This window comes from Eublepharis macularius, chromosome 15, assembly GCF_028583425.1.
Source record: "Eublepharis macularius isolate TG4126 chromosome 15, MPM_Emac_v1.0, whole genome shotgun sequence".
NCBI lineage: Eukaryota > Metazoa > Chordata > Lepidosauria > Squamata > Eublepharidae > Eublepharis > Eublepharis macularius.
The window spans coordinates 38,279,338-38,295,659 of NC_072804.1; the positions used below are offsets into that span (position 1 = coordinate 38,279,338).

Below are 16,322 nucleotides of genomic sequence, written 5' to 3' on the forward strand. Positions count from 1 at the left end.
GATTGTGTCTGGAGACCATATCAACAGAGATCCACTGTAGAAACAACTCAGGTAACAGAAGGATCTCTTATCACTTACACTAAATAATGTCAGCCTAAAGGCAGGTGGCCTGGCTGTACAAGGGAAAAGAAGGGCTCAGATGAGGCCAAAGGTCCATATCTCGGAGTCCTCCTGTGCCTGATTTCCTGCCTGCCTGAAAGAGCACCTGGTGACCTTGAGGAAGCCTCCTCTTTTCTCTGGAGCTGGGTTTAGCTTTCGTACTACAGGAGTTTCCCAAGGACGTTGCTCCATCTGAGCTGCCTCCATCAGCACTTTGAAGGGGAACTGCTGAGCTCACGAGAACGGTCTAAACTTGGAAACCTGACGAGGCATTCTCTCTCTCTCTCTTTCTCTCTTCCTCTTCCATGCTGCAGGTTTCTTTCAGTTGATGAAGGGTTTTATGAACCCTACAGATCATCCCATCTTCCCGTAGAGGCTGCCGAAGCATCCGGAATTAAGGTAAAGGAGGCCAGCTCTGCCGCTTTCTGATGCAGGCCTTTTGCTGGGTTCCAGCTTTGGGCAGGCCCTTGACACCTCCCATGTGGTCCAAAGGTCAACAAAGCCCCTTGTACTCCCCGTGCAGAGCTTGAGGCCTGCCAGAGTTACATCAACTTGTGCGAAACTGCCAGACCCTTCAAAGAAGGGTTGCCAACCTCCAGGTAGAGCCTGGTGATCTCCCAGAATTACAACTGATCTCCAGACAGCAGAGAAAATGGCTCCTTTGGAGGCTTGACTCCATGGCTTTATGCCTTGCTAAGGTACCTCTCCTCCACACTCCCCAGGCTTCATCCCTAAAATCTCGAGGGAGAGTTGGCAACCTTTCACTTCAAAGGCCATGTCGTGTCCTGGCACTGCTGAGATACCTCTGAGTGTGTACCTTCCACCAGTAGGGGCCTTAAGGAGAGCTCAGAAGACCTGGGAGATTGGGGGCTGGCTACTTCTGGGCCACAATGCGGTCAGTCTGTGGGACAAGAAAGAAGCCCCTGAGATATGAATGCTATGCAAGAGGGCTGCAAGGAAGGGGAGTCCAGTGGAGCCGAAATGCTCTGGAAACCTATCACAGGTCCATGCTTCCATACAGCCCATTACGAATGAGAGAATATAGAAATGGTTGTGAGGTTTCCACTAAGACTAGTGAAATAAGGAATACAGAGCTGCCCCTCTCTCACATGGAGCTTCCGTCATGGCCCCTCTTCCCATTCAGACTGAAGAGCACACACAGGCAACTAGGTTATCTTAGGTCAGGTACAATGTCTCAGGCTTGGCTCCCTGGGGCAATGCCAGCCCCAGGAGTCTATACCCCCATTCTGCCTCCTGTGGCACACTGGTGGCTAGCTTGGCTTGTCCTTGTGCCAGAACCAGCAGAGACGAAAGCAGGAAGAAGTGTGTGTGTGTGGGGGGGGAGGCAGTGGATGCCTGTGGCCTTTGGGGAGGAGAAGGCTTTGCATCAGACCAGGAACACATTCCCTAGAGGGCCACATAGGGTTGCCAACCTCCAGTTGGTGGCTGGACATCTCCCAGAATTCCAACTGATCTCCAGATCATCGAGGGGTGGGCATTATGGCATTATACCCAGCTGAGACCCTTCCCCTCCCCTAACTCTGCACTCCCCAGGCTTCACCCCCCACCCCTCCAAATTCCAGGAATTTCCTAACCCAGAGTTCACAACCCTAGGGGATGGGGGGCATGAGTGGAGGTTGCTGCTGCTCTTTCTCAGCTCTTCGGCTGTTCTTTTCCATTCTCTTCTGTTTTTCTCGCTCAGGTCCACTGGCCATGGGCAATCTGATAAAGGTATTGGGCAAAGATTTAGAAAACTGCCCCCATTTCTTCCTGGATTTTGAAAGTAAGTCCCAGGCGTGGGATGGGGAAAATTTCTGTGGCTGCTGGCAGCTTGAGTCGCTCTTCTCCACAAATGTGGGGGCTGGGGGAGGGGACATGATTTGAGGTAGAATTACAGTGGGTCAACCCCACCCTGCTTTTCTGGGAAGGGCTGAGCAGTGGCAGCCAGAAAAAGCAACAGTGTACCTATAAGGTATACCAATGTAGCTTCTGGGCTTCCCCAAAGAATCCTGGGAATTGTAGTTTAAGGAAAAAGCAAAGAGATTTCTAGTTCCCTCAGAGATCTGGCTGAGTAGGACACAGCCCTCTGCCGGCCAGGAAGAGGAAGATCTCCAACAGGGCAGTTCCCTCAAATGTTTAAAAAAGTCACTTTTGTCCCCTTTAAGTCAAGTATTTCCTCCTGAAATCAATCTCCATTCACTCCTGAAGCCAGAGGTGGGTAAGCTATTATGGTCCAGGAAATACATCTGGCTTACAGAGGCTGGGCATCAGGACTTTAAAGCGCTTCAAAATTGTCGGGCACATTGGCCCCCTGAACTGTACCACTGGCTAGCAGACTAAATGGTTCAGTAGCTCTGGGTGGTGGCCGCCATTTCTGGGTCTTCTGCTTTTGGGAGGTCCAAATTGGTGCTGAAAACAGGATGAGCCAGCATTCACGTTGGAGTCCTCAGAAGCAGATAGGAACACGGATTTGCTCCCTCTCTGGAAATGATGACATGCTGTGATGTGGGCCCTCATGAGGAAGGGGAGGTGTGAACTGGGACTGCTCAGTTCACCTGTGTAACTTGGAACTCCCCCTCCCATGGTGCAGGGGGAGGGAAATGGCCAATTTCCATCCCCTGCTTACCTGGCCGACGGGGGGGGGGGCAAAGTGAGAGAACACGCCTCCCAGGTGTGCTCCCTGGTGGCGCAGCGTATTCCTGCACACTGCAGTAGGCCAATTTTGGCTGAAACAGCCTGATTCAGCCCGCTGCAGAGCACAGGAGCACCCCAGGGCCAGTTGCATCCCCCCTAGCAGCACTCCCAGGCTCCACAGCCACCTGATTCGGCCTGAATCTGGCCGCTGTGGAGCGCAGACTGTGGAGTCCCGGCAGTGCTCCTGCACTCCACAGCGGCCCTATTTGGCACAGGGTGTCACGTGGCCTGTGCATTGATGGCACGTCCTGGAACTGACATCATCGCATAGCCCGAGAGTGCATGTGTTTTGTGCGTATGCGAGGACAATCCAATGATGAGTGCCAGGTCTTTCACCCGGATGGTAAGGGGCCTGGCAACCCGGCTTGTGCCAGGCCTCTGAGGGGCCACAGAGGTGGCAGGGAGGCCCAGTGTGGCGGCAGTGCCCTCCGAAGGCCTGCCAAATCTCTTTTGTAGAGCCCATTGTATTTTTCCCACAACAGGCTTTGTTGCTAGTAAATAGAATAAATTGCTTTGGAATTATCCTTCAGATAGCCCAGTGGGGGGAAGATTAGAGTGCCAGAGTACAATTTGTCTAACCCCCCCCATCCCCCCCAGTGAATTGCATGGCTGAAGAGGCACTGTTGGGTCTGATTGCGCCACTCTGTCCATTGCACCTCAAGTTCAATAGAGGAATAAGGGGAGCTCTCCTGAGTCAGCTGTGAGCCATTCAAGCCCAAGAGAAATTCGTGAAACCTAACTAACAACAATAAACAACAATCATATGTTTCAGTCACGTGTAATTATTGTAAATATATCAATATATCAAGTGCTATAATTTAACAAACATTGTCCATTCATTCATCAACCCCTCTCCTTCACGAAAGTTAAATATTAAGGTGTGCATGAAGGAGAGGGGTTGACGCATGTATGGAATTATTATACTGTTAAGAAACAATTAAGAAAAGCATCAGCACCCTTTGTGGTACCATCTTGCCATCTTTGAAGAAGATCCGAAATGGCTTTTTCAGGAACCGGTCCATCCGTCGATGGCTTGTTCGTGGTTGGACTGCTCCTTCCCTTTCTAATCTCCTCGGCAGCGTCCTAACAGTTTGTTACTGGATTAACTATTTGTGAGGCACAGGGTGCTTGAATGGACTACACCTTGCCTTAGCACCTTGCACTTTAAGAAAATATTTATATGGACTTTAGGAATTTGGATGAGTAAGGCATAGCACATAGCACTTTAACTGTGACCTCCCCTAACAAATTAATGTACTGTAGAATTTCGACGCTGCTGAATGGTTGTTGTGCGGTTTGAATTATATAGCATACAATGTTTGTTAAATTATAGCACTTGATATATTGATATATTTACAATAATTACATGTGATTGAAACATATGATTGTTGTTTATTGTTGTTAGTTAGGTTTCACGAATTTCTCTTGGGTTTGTATCTTCTCGTGATACTCTCTTACATCGTGACTGAGCCATTCAAGGTCAGTTGTTCTAGTCTCTCCATCTGGTAGAGCGTCTTCTGTCGCTCCCTTCCCAAAGAGTCAAAGGCCAATCTAAAGGTGACAGTGGCCAGGCAAGGGCTCCCGCATCCCTGCATGGCGGCACAACCACTGCCCCAGCCATGCCTGTAAATACTGCACATGCCTTCACAAACATTGGTGTGTAAAATGCTATTAGATGGTCTCCAGATAGCCATCCTGTTGAAATAAGCCCTGCATGGGGCAATCTCCCACTTGCCAGCCTCTGTCCCCACTGAACAAGCATCTTTTGCGCTCCCCAAAACCTTGTCGGAGAACAGCGACTCTCTTCCTTCTCCGTTCCTTACCATTAATCTTCCTCCCCGTCAGCCAATGCTCATCTCCAAGCAGGGGCAGGAAGAGGCAGGGTGTACCTGGGGCTTTACTCAAATACGAAGTATTGCCCACTCCTCTCCAAGTCACTGTCAATTGGGCGCTGACAAAAGATCTATGCAGAACTGCCTCTCGTCTCCAAGATGACTATGGGGATGGAGGCCAAGAGGGGTTGCCGGAGGCCTCTTCCTGCCGCTGCAGCAGGGGGTGCTTCCCTCAATGACATTGTCCCACAGACCCCTCCTCCTTCCTCCCACTACCCATCATGCTTTTCTCCCTCTTGTCTCTTCTCTTGCAGGTGTCACATGGGGAACCTTCTTAAAGTGTTGACTTATAACGAGCTTGACCAAGGCCCTAGTTTTTTCCTTGACTTTGAACGTGAGAAGGGATTTTTCTTTTTTTGCCTTTATTTTGACTCATGATTTGGTTTGTTTGTTTTATCCATTCTTAATGTTGATTTATGTCATCCCATGTCATCTGGGGTGGGGAGGGGAAAAAGAGGTACAGGAAACAGGGCTGGTGAGGCTGAGAAGCACAGAAAGGCCTGGTGCAGCGGGAGCAGAGCAAAGCCGCTGTCGAAGGTGCTGCTGCCTGGCAGGGAGAGGATGCAAGAGCAGGACAGAGTGGGCAGCTGGGAGAGTTGGCAATGCTTCTTAGGGCCCTGGTACCAGTGGCTCGGGAGGGTGGGCTTAGGAAGCAAGGCTGCAGCTCAGCCCCCTGAAGGTCCCCCAGCTTCTCTAGTCAGCAGTCCTGATTGTGGCCCTGGGCAAAGCTGCTATTCCCAGGTGTTGCAGGAGAGGCAACTCTTGGACAGCCTCCAAGAAGCATGCTCCTGGGCATCCAGGCAGTGCAGGAAGACACCAGGGGCACCCAGTGGCTCCTCTTTGTAAGCAGGAGACAGCCTGGGGTGACACTTCTGTGTGCCTGGATTGCGGAGTGAGTACAGCCCTGAACCGGCTCCCGTCGCTCAGCTGCCTGTCAGCAGAAGGGTGTGCTCATCCTTAATCACTGGAGACCTGGACCATGATGGGAAGGATCTAGGTTGGAGGGGGGGGGGAAGCGGGGAAGAGGGGATTCTCAAGAGTGAGTGGTCCCTTGGCTAGCTGGGGATGGGCATCTCCTTGCCAGCGTTGCCATTGACTTGGTCTCGGTTTGGTTTTCATCCTTCTGATTTTCTTTGTCCTGCATCTTTATTTTCTAACTTTTCTCCTGTGCAACAAAGAGCTCAAGGCAGGCCCGAGGGCTTGCAAGAGAGAAGCGTTGCCCACCCTCTCTCTTGCAGCCCCCAGCTCCTGCCTGGCTTGGCCAGGCCCTTCAGGGGCAACCCAAGACCTTTCCCCTCCCCCAACAGTGTGTCTCAGGAACCCAGGGCTGGGAAGGGGCAGAGCTCTGAACACACATGGCTGCTCCCGGGACACCGCTGAGAATGTTGGGTTGCTTGTGCAATTGAGCCAGCCCTGAGTGTCTGTCCATAAGAGGATGTTTTTAGTACCTTTCCTGTCCCTATATCCCCTGTCCCAGCAAGCCATACAGACTTCCCATGTCCACCCTGCATAAGAACCAGGTTGGCCAGCCTGCTGGGCATGGGGTCTTCTGAATGCTCTCTTTCTGGGTGGGTTTGGATGTAGATGCACAGCCCACGGAAGCCGAGACAGCAGTATGGAACCAGGTGAATGCAGTCCTGGAAGAGGCCCAGACGATCCTGGCGGAATTGCAGTCCTACACAGGAGCCGGACAAGAGATTAGAGAGGTACCCGCAGAGCAGGGCCTGCCACTCTCAAACAAGATTGGTTCCCACAAGGCTAGCCCACAAAGGGCTTGGCTGGATTCATCCCATACTTTCTTCTCATCTTCCACGGGGAGAGCCAGTGTGATGTAGTGGCCGGAGTGGGATCTGGGCAACTCAGTCTTGATTCCCCACTCTGCCCTGGAAGCCCACTGGGTGATAAGGTTGCCAGCCTCCAGATGGTGGCTGGAAATCTCTTGGAATTACAACTCATCTCCAGGCAACAAAGCTCAGTTCCCCTGGAGAAAATAACCTTGGGCTAGTCACATACTCTCAGTCTAATCTACCTCACAGGGTTGTTGTGAGGGAAAAATGGAGGAGAATGATGTGAGCTAGTTTGGGCTTAACTAAATCTGGCATTCTTGATTGGAGCACCAGTCACCCATCCACAAACCACACATTCAAATATTGATCCACGTGGGCTGGCAGAACCAGCATGGTTCAGAGCCAGCATGGTTCAGAGCTCCTGGGAAATCTGGGGCTTGAAATCGACCCTCATGGGCTGAGGTGAAGGAGCTTGTTGAGACCATGTACTCTTAGGACCCAGGAGGAAACTGCAGGGGGAATTAGAAGACTTTGAGACGGGCAGGCAGTGTTAAGGCTGGGCCTGAGAAAGCCTGGCGTGCCACAGGTAAAATAATCCCTTGCACATGGAAAGCCAGTGTTTCAGGGGGAAAGCATTTCACCTCTTGGACTCTTCCTTCCAGGCAATCCAAAACCCCAGTGACTTGGAGCTGCAAGAGAAAGCATGGAATGCTGTCTGTCCTCTGGTGGCAAAGCTGAAGCGATTTTATGAGTTCTCCCTGAGACTTGGTAAGCATAGGCTTAGCACTGGGATTGGGAGGAGGAAGAGGACCAAAGTCCTCCTCTCATTTAGCACTCTACAGATGGTATGTTGCTGCCCAGTTCATTCAAAGTCATTTTTCCATCTTGGGTCAAGACAAGGGTGGAGCAGAACTTTGGCTTATTTGAAAACCTGCTTGATATATTGCATGCTGAAAAACAGTATCGTTGTTTGATAACCGGTGATGCCCTTCTCCTACATTCACTTATGGGCTTTTCACAGTAGGGTTTGCCAACCTCCTGGTAGTGACTAGAGATCTCCTGGAATTACAGCTGATCCCCAGGCCACAGAGATCAGTTCCCCTCTAGAAAATGGCTGGTTTAGAGGGAAGACTCTATGACATTATACCCCGCTTAGGCCCTTCTCCTCCCCAAACCCTGCCCTCTCCAGGCTCCACCCCAAAATCTCCATGAATTTCCCAACTTGGAGCTGACAACCCTAATTCACAGACTTAGACTTTAGAAATGAGCAAACCCTGCTGCCACCCAACACACACACACCAGCCCCTGATTTGTGAGCTACCTCATCGCAGAATGGGATCTGGGATGTGGGCTCTCCCAGTTCTCCTCTCTGCCTTTTTTATCCTCTCCTCTCACATTGGGAACACTCCACCATCATCTGCCATGCTATGTTTTGCTAGGCTGTGTGTGACATGCCCCTTTCTGCCTCCCCTCTCTCCCAGAGAATGCTTTGCGGAGTTTGCTGGAAGCCCTTACCAGCCCGCCGTACGCGCCGACTCAGCACCTGGAGAGAGAACAAGCCCTAGCCAAGCAGTTTGCAGAAATCTTACACTTCACTCTCAGTTTCGATGAGCTCAAGGTACCTCTGAAGTGGATCAGGAGAGCACCCTAAAGGCAGGATTTTGTCCACAGGATGGGGTCTTTGCCTGTAGTCACCTAGTGGGGATGTCATCTCAGGATAAAGTGCAATATTCCTGCTATAACAGCCTCTGAATTTTGCTTATGCAAATGATGTTGTGTACATTGGACAGTCTGCATACTATGCACATGTGTATGCACACATACACAAAACACATTCTAAATTATTGGAACAGGCAAGGACTCAGCTTATGAAAAGCCTGCTTTGTTTTCTCCTGCATCCGGAGAGAAGAAATCTCTTTCACATTGCAAGAGATCTAAAAATCCCCCCTGTCTCCTTCTGCATGCCAGATGACCAATCCAGCCATCCAGAATGACTTTAGCTACTACAGAAGAACTATCAGTCGAAACCGAATCAACAATTTGCAGGTGAGCACATTTCTGCCCTTCCCAGAATTTGGAATGGTGTGGATAGGGAAGCTCTCATGGGCACGAAAATCAGAGAATGAAGCCATCGATGTTAACGGTGAGCGGAAACATCTCCCTCCATCAGCACCTTTTCTCTTTTCCTGCCACACAGTTAGATGCAGAGAGCGAAGTGAACAATGAAATGGCCAACCGGATGTCCCTGTTTTATGCAGAAGCCACCCCGATGCTGAAAACTCTGAGCAATGCCACAACAAAGTTTGTTTCAGAGGTAAGTGACATCTCTGCAGAATAGGAAGAGCAGAGGTCATATCCATGACAAAGAACCAAAGAAGTCTCTTGCCTTCAGGAACTACAAATCCCAGAGTGCTTTGGCTGGTTGGGTTGTCACTGTTTTATATTTGTAGCTTGTAATAGACAAGCTCTGAGGGCAGACTCCCCCCCCCCCCACACCAAAGAAGCTAATCTGTTGGTGTAAAGATTTGAGTGGCATTTCTCCCATCGGGTATGAGGCCTCTCTCTCTCTCTTGCTGTCATCCTGGGAAGGATGAACAAAGGGAATGGAATGCCAGTATTGGCCCTTTTCTTCATTTCAGAACAAAACTCTTCCCATAGAGGACACGACCGATTGCTTAAGCACCATGGCCTGTGTCTGCCGGGTGATGCTGGAAACTCCGTGAGTTCTTTGCTTTCATTAACTAAGCATGTAGCCTGCTTTTTGACCCAGTTGTCATCTGCAGTTGGTTTACAATAAGATGTAAAACCACCCAGTGGGCAAAAATAAAATCCATACATATCAAATGCCTGTTGAACTAGGGTCTCTCTACACAAGACATCTGACACATGAAGGACATGTGTCGGGAGATGCAATGTTAGTTGGGAAGGGAAGTTTACAAAGACAAAGCTGGCGGCAGGGCAAAGGTTTTGCTATACACCGGAGCTGTGTGAAGGGGCTGTGAAATGCCAAAAGGGAAACTTCAGCCTATTATAACCTCTCCACAGCCCCTTCACAAAGCTCCAACCCATTTCCATTCCTTGCTGCCCTCTGGTTGGATCCCACACAGTTTTAGACTGGAGAGGTGAAATTGACAGACCCTTTGGGGAGGCAAAGATGAAATTAACAAACCCTCTGAGGAGCGATCTCTGCCAGCACTGTCTTTTTAAACTTCAATTTCCAGATAGCAATGCGTCTCTCTACACTTGACGAACATGCACTGAGGCGTCTCGTGTAGAGAGACTCCAAGATGGTACAAAATAAGTACAAGGAATCAAGATTAGTCACCAAGAACTGTCCTTAAACAAAATGCCTCAGCTAGGCTTCACATCACAAGGACCTTGCCAGGGAATTGGTCCTGTGGGCCAGGGAGCCTACATCTATGATTGCCAACCTCCAGGTGGGGACTGAAGATCTCCCAGAATTATAGTTGATCTTCTATCAACATAAATCAGTTACTCTGGGGAAAATGGCTACTGCAAAGGGTGGACCCTATGGCATGATAACTGGCTGAGCTTCAGCCCTGCCCCACACAGGTTCCTCCCTAGAATTTCCCAACCTGAAGCTGACTGTTCTACCCATGGCAAAAGTTCTGCTCCTTTTTACCTCCAGGTGTCTGGAGCTTGGGCTCTCCCATTGACTTTAGGGGGTTTCTGTGAGAAAAGGTATATTCTTTGGGGGCTCTGGATGACTGGGGTGCATTCCGAGGTTGTGCACTCACAGGAGGGCTTCTCATTAGTCGCAGGCATCAGGTCAGCTTCCTCTTACTCTAGAGGGCTGAACCAGAACCAACGGGTTAAAATTAAACCAAAAGAATTTTTGGCTAAACATTAGGAGGACCTTCCGGACGGTGAGAGTAGTTGCTCATTGGAACAGGCTTCCTTGGGAAGTGGTGGCTTTCTTTGGAGGTTTTTAAGCAGAGGCTAGATGGCCGTCTGACAACAATGCTGATTCTGTGACTCTGTGTGGATTTAGGCAGATTGTGAGAGGTTTGAGTTGTTTGGGTGCTAGCAAGGACAGCAGCAAAAGGGTGCAGACTTAGTTCTAAGGGAATCCAGCCCTTGATTTGGCAGGCCAGTCAAATGGGAAAACATTGGAGAAAGCTCTTTCTTGGATCCTCATCTCTTCTTTCAACAGGGAGTATCGGAGCCGGTTCACCAACACGGAAACCCTCCTCTTCTGCATGCGAGTGATGGTGGGGGTCATCATTCTCTATGACCATGTCCATCCCGTGGGGGCTTTTGCCAAGACCTCCAAAATAGATGTGAGTGGCATTTCAGTCTTCGTAGAAGCAGCAATCCTGTGCTCGTTTATTAGCTAGAAAGGGGAGGAGAGGAGCCATCCTGGCATGTTTTTAAATTCCTCCCCTCCTGCCCCTGGCCCCCAATGGGAATCTTGTGACTTACTTATGACGATGTGTGTGTTGGTGTTTTGGACACTTCCAAACTACAAGTCCTTTGCTCTGCACAGAGAAAGCTCTACCAGCATATGCATAAATCTCCCATCTAGCATAGGTATACAGCTTGTGTACAGTTGGCTCAAAAACTCTGCGGCTCGGCTGTTATCAGGAACAAGCAGGAGCATGAATATCACTCCCATCCTGCAGTCACTCCATTGGCTACCTATCAGTTACTGTGCTCAGTTCAGAGTATTTGCTATCACATACAAGTTTCTTCATGGCCTTGGTCTGGTATACCTATGGGACAGCCTTTCTCCCTATGTTCCTCCATGGCAGTTTCACTCATCTGAACCAGGGTCTCCTGCAGGTGCCACCATGCCCATGGGCCAAATCAACAGCTGCTTGTACGCGTGCATTCTCTGTGGTGGCCCCTACCCTCTGGAACGGCCTGTCGGATGAGGTCAGGAGAGCCCCCGATTGCCTGGCTTTCCGCAAAAGATGAAAAACTGAATTATTCAAAAGGAGCTTTTACTCAGATAGAAGGGCTGTATTGTAGGGAGGTGGCCTCAAAGAGATGCTTCACAAATGAGTTGGTGACTATAGACTTCACCACTATGTTGCCTTATATCCTATCTGTTGCTTTAAGTATGCGCTCCTATGTGCTACCTGTGCTTCAAGTATGACCCTACTGGGTAGTTCTATGTTGTCCAGTGTCAGTCCTAGGATTTCTTATGCTCTGTTTCAGCATTTCTTCAACTCTGTACTGGATTCCTGCTAATGCTATGTCTGCATTATTTACCCTATGGCATTGTTTATTGAAATGTCCTTGATATTGACTGTACTAATCTCACACTATATAATCCACCTTGGGTCTCAATGAGAAAGGAAGACTATAAATGACACAAATAAATACATTTACATTGCAGTCATTTGATCAAGGAGTCCCTCTATCATTGGTTTCCAGGAGCTAAAATGGGCTCCAGTCAGGATGGGAGTTCTCTGTTACCTCATTCTTGGCGAGTGCTTCTTCTTTCACCTACATCAGTACTTGTTTAACTCAGCCTCTGGGCTGTTGTGTCAAAATCCTCCTAATCTTCCAAGGCCAGTCTGGCTTCTTTGGGTTGGAAATTGTGGAGCAATCCCAGAGCACTTTCAGAAAAGACACTCTCGTTTTCCACTGTTCAAACTTGCCATTGTCTCCCACACTAAACCTCAGAATGCTTGTTCAAATATGCTTCCACCCATCTTGCTGTGCCACTGTCCCCAGAAGCAGCACACTCCAAAGAACGTGGGTGCTTTGCACAAACCGGCAACAAATCCTGCACTTCTTTAAGAGGTGTATGAAAGATAAGAGGAAACACGTGCACAGCAGCGGCCCCAAATCGGAGGAGGTTGTGGCGGCTCACATTTTGACATGTGGCTTCCCATGTTGCTCACTGCCTTGTATATATTCATATGCTCTGAGAAGGGGCTAAAGAGGACAAAAAGTGTTTTTATTTTACTATCATATTTATTTATCGTTTACGTTATTTACAGCCCTGACCTGGATAGCCCAGGTGGGCCTGATCTTGTCAGATCTCAGACGCTAAGCAAGGTCGGCCTTAGTAATTGGATGGGAGACCTCCAACAAAAACCAGGGTTGCAGAGGCAGGCAATGGCAAACCACCTCTGTTAGTCTCTTGCCATGAAAACCCCACCAGGGGTTGCCATAAGTCAGCTGTGACTTGAGGGCACTCTCCACCCCATTATTTCCAGTCTGCCTTTCTCAGTGAGACTCAAGGTAGTTTACATAGTATAAGTCAATATGAATTACAACTGGAACATCCCGTAAACAGTGCGATAGGTTACAGCAACAGTCAGTACATATTAGCATAGTCCACAGTCCTGATCCCTTTTCCAAAGCATCTCACTGAACCATTTTGGTACAGTACAGCCTGTGTAAAAAAGCCCTCCTGAACAATTCAGTTTTGCATAGTCTGAAGAAAGCCAGAAGAATGGGAGCCTTCCTGACCTCAGCCAGGCCATTCCATAAGGCGGGCGCCACAACAGAGAATGCACATGTGCGGGCAGCTGTTGGTTTTGCCCATTTGCAGAGTTGCCCCTCCAGAAAGCCCTGTACAGATGAATGAAGCTGCTGTGGCGGAGCATAGGGAGACAAGCGGTCTCTCTTACAAAAGCACTTCCTGCCACAGCAGCCTACTTGATTGCATTTTACCTGCTCATTGACCACTGCCTAACCATGTTGCCATTTGTTTTAATGCTCCAAGATGAAAGGATGCATCAAGGTCTTGAAGGACCAGCCTTCCAATAGCACAGAGGGACTCCTCAATGCACTGAGGTAAGGTCACCCAAGAGGCTTATTTGAGAGCACCTTGGAAGGCAAAAGAATTCAAGGAAATGCTAAAATTCACTCTGCTGTGTGATGCTTTAGGGGGTCCAGTTTGTCCAGGAGCATGTCAGGGCTCTGGAGCTAAGCAGGGTCAGTCACAGTCAGTACTTAAATGGGAGACACCAGATTTATTCACTTTGTTTATACCCCACGCCTTTCTCCTCAATGGGGATCCAAAGCAGCTTTCATCATTTGTCTCTTCTCCATTTTATTCTCACAGCCTGTAAGATACGTTAGGCTGAGATTGGCCCAAGGTCACCTAGTTAACTTTCATGGCAGAATGGGGATTCGAACCTGGGTCTCCCTGATCCTATTCTGACATTCTAACCACTACACCATGATGGGATTGCTATGTGAAGGAAGGCAACAACAAACCACCTCTATTCATCTCTTGCCTTGAAAAACCTATGGTTGGATCGCCATGCGTCGGTTGTGCTTGATGTTCTTCTTAATAAAAGGCATTCCACTGCTGTTGCCTGAGACTTCCAGCCTTACACTCAGAATGGCACATAGATTAGTGCATGCATTCATTCCTGTGTACATATGTCCCACCTTCCCGCAGTCCTAGAGCTGAAGGTGACAAGCTTCAGTTTCCAGGAAGTTCTCCCACCCAAACATGATCAGAACAAGACCTATCCTTAGTTATGAAAAGGAAGCTGCATAATGTGCTGTCCAACCACCCTGGGAATCAGGGAAGCACTGAAGAACCCCTTTTCAGCAGTTTGGCCAGGAGTTGGCCAAGCCATGGTACTTTCAGTGGTGGGAAATGGCAGGGAGTTCTGATTTGACTCCTGAGTAGAACGGAACGACGTCTGTCGAGAATCTGCAACTGCGTATGGAGAGAATAGCTCTAAAATGTGCCATTACTAGGAGTTCAGAAGGTGATCTTAGGATGGACATATGCCAGGAGTCACAGCCTGTGTTAGGTAGCCCATTAATCTGGTATAGTAAAAAGAATTTCTCTGTATGTTGACTTCACAACCACCTTATGAGGTAGCTCCCTGTTCTTGTCCATTTAACAGATGAGGAAGAAAAGTTCACTCTCTCTCTCTCACTCTCTCTCTCACACACACACACACACACACACAACACACATGAAGCTGCCTTATATTGAATCCAACCATCGGTTGGATATCTATACCCAAACTGGCCATGACTCTCCAGGGTCTCTGGTAGAGGCTTTCACATCACCTACTGCCTGGTCCTTTTTACCTAGAGATGCTGGGAATTGAACCTGAGACTTTCTGCAGCCAAAGCAGAGGCTCTTCCACTGAGCCCCAACCCCTCCCCTTGATGTGCCGTCCTAAAAATGCAGGTTGATATGCCTTTCCAGAATTGCTCAGGCAGGGCAGGAGCTGGCATTAGTCCCTGGTCTCCAATGTTCTTCCCTGCACCGAGAGCTTCAGTTGCATCTTCCCAACTCAAAACTAGCAGTTCCAGGGAACCTGCAATCCGAACATTACTCATCTGCACCACCTCACCCCCACCAGACCTCTGTTCTTAGCCAGAGGCCTGCAGGATGGGCAATGCATTAAGAGGATCACAGACCTCTGAGGACCAGCGCGTGACTGGGCCTCCCACAAGGCAGATAAAGCCATGGGTTTCAGACATTTCTGAACGTGGCAGAGGACAGATGAATGTGGTCTACCAAGATGTTTTTCTGCAGCTGAGTGTGATTATGGGCTTGCTCAGCACCTCTTAGCTTCGCTGAGGGCCAAGCTACAAGTGACGAATAACACTTGCCTGGCAAGTGAACAGACTCACGTATATTCCAGCCTGTTCACTTGCCATTCACTTGCGCTCCACTTGATCAAGGGGAGAGCAAGTGAATGGCAAGTGAACAGGGAGGAATACACGTGAGTCTGTTCACTTGCTAGGCAAGTGTCATTTGTCACTTGTAGCTTGGCCCTCAGATGTGTGCTGAAGAGCTTCATGTGGCTTGTGGCTCTTGTTAAGAGTATTCAGGATTTGGGAGGTGGAAGGAAGGATCTATTGCATCTTCTGCCTCCAAATTATCACTTCTCATGCAGAGTTCCTTCCAGTCTATGATGGTGACAACTGTTGTCAAGTCACACCTGACTTATGGCAACTCCATAGGATTTTCAAGGCAAGAGATGAAGACAGGTGGTTTGCCATTGCCTGCCACTCCATAGCAACCCTGGACTTCTTTGGTGATCTCCCATCCAAGTATTCACCAGGGCCAAGCCTGTTTAGTTTCTGAGATTTGATGAAACTGAACTAGTCTGGCCCAGCCAGGTCAGGTCTTGAATTTATAGGGTAGGAGAAATGTCACTCCATTCTTGTCTGGATGGGGGGAAAAGATGATGTCGAATGGAGTTTCCATTTGGGTTCCCAGCTACATCTTGGAGTTCCAATTCCTTCTAGCCATTTGAGAGAAATGTATCTCCTCCTCTGGCCACTAACTGTCTCCTGCTACCTTCATTTTGCTACCCTTCATCTCTCCCTGCCCAGGTCCTTCTCAAACATCCCCAAACACCAATCCCCCCGACCCATATTCCTTCATGTGGGAGGGAGTTCACCAGTGCCATGGTCCTGGGCTTGATGAGCATTCCTTCACCACAGCCCTGCTTCTTCCTAGGTACACCACTCGACACCTCAACGATGACACCACATCCAAGCAGATCCGGGCCTTGCTGCAATGAATGCCTCCCAGGGTCAAGGGGAACCATTCACCACTGGCCCAGAGGAGAATCACTCCAGGAAACCTTCAGCCGAAGTTTTAATGTTGACATGTTGCTATAAATAACCATTGGCCACCATATTCTTCATTTTGTAAGAAAAAAAAGAAAAGAAAAAAGTTGGGGAGGAGGGGAAGATTTTAAATATATATAAATAAAAATATATACAGATATAAAATAATGACAGAGAATCCTGTCAACGCAACACCAGCTTGTTCCACCGTCCTGCGATGCTAGGTGTTGAACACTGACCGAAGAGTGACTCTCTCCTGTCCCCTTGGCGCTCCTGGCCTTTCTTTGTCCAATCCCATCCGCCTTGTTACGAC

At 49.0% G+C, this 16,322-nt stretch overlaps 1 protein-coding gene across 2 annotated transcripts; it reads left to right on the plus strand.

Moving 5' to 3' along the window:
• Positions 1-1,812: 1,812 nt before the first annotated feature.
• Positions 1,813-15,960, plus strand: LOC129343453 (CYFIP-related Rac1 interactor A-like). Of its 2 annotated transcripts, none has more exons than XM_054999651.1 (10): positions 1,813-1,882; positions 6,270-6,391; positions 7,135-7,240; positions 7,954-8,090; positions 8,441-8,518; positions 8,670-8,786; positions 9,112-9,191; positions 10,647-10,773; positions 13,176-13,246; positions 15,897-15,960. In XM_054999651.1, exons 1-10 carry the CDS (start codon positions 1,813-1,815, stop codon positions 15,958-15,960), a joined length of 972 nt encoding a protein of 323 aa, XP_054855626.1. The 2 variants fall into 2 exon arrangements, with proteins under 2 accessions (XP_054855626.1, XP_054855625.1); XM_054999650.1 differs by lacking the exon at positions 1,813-1,882 and adding an exon at positions 4,945-5,019.
• Positions 15,961-16,322: the final 362 nt, after the last annotated feature.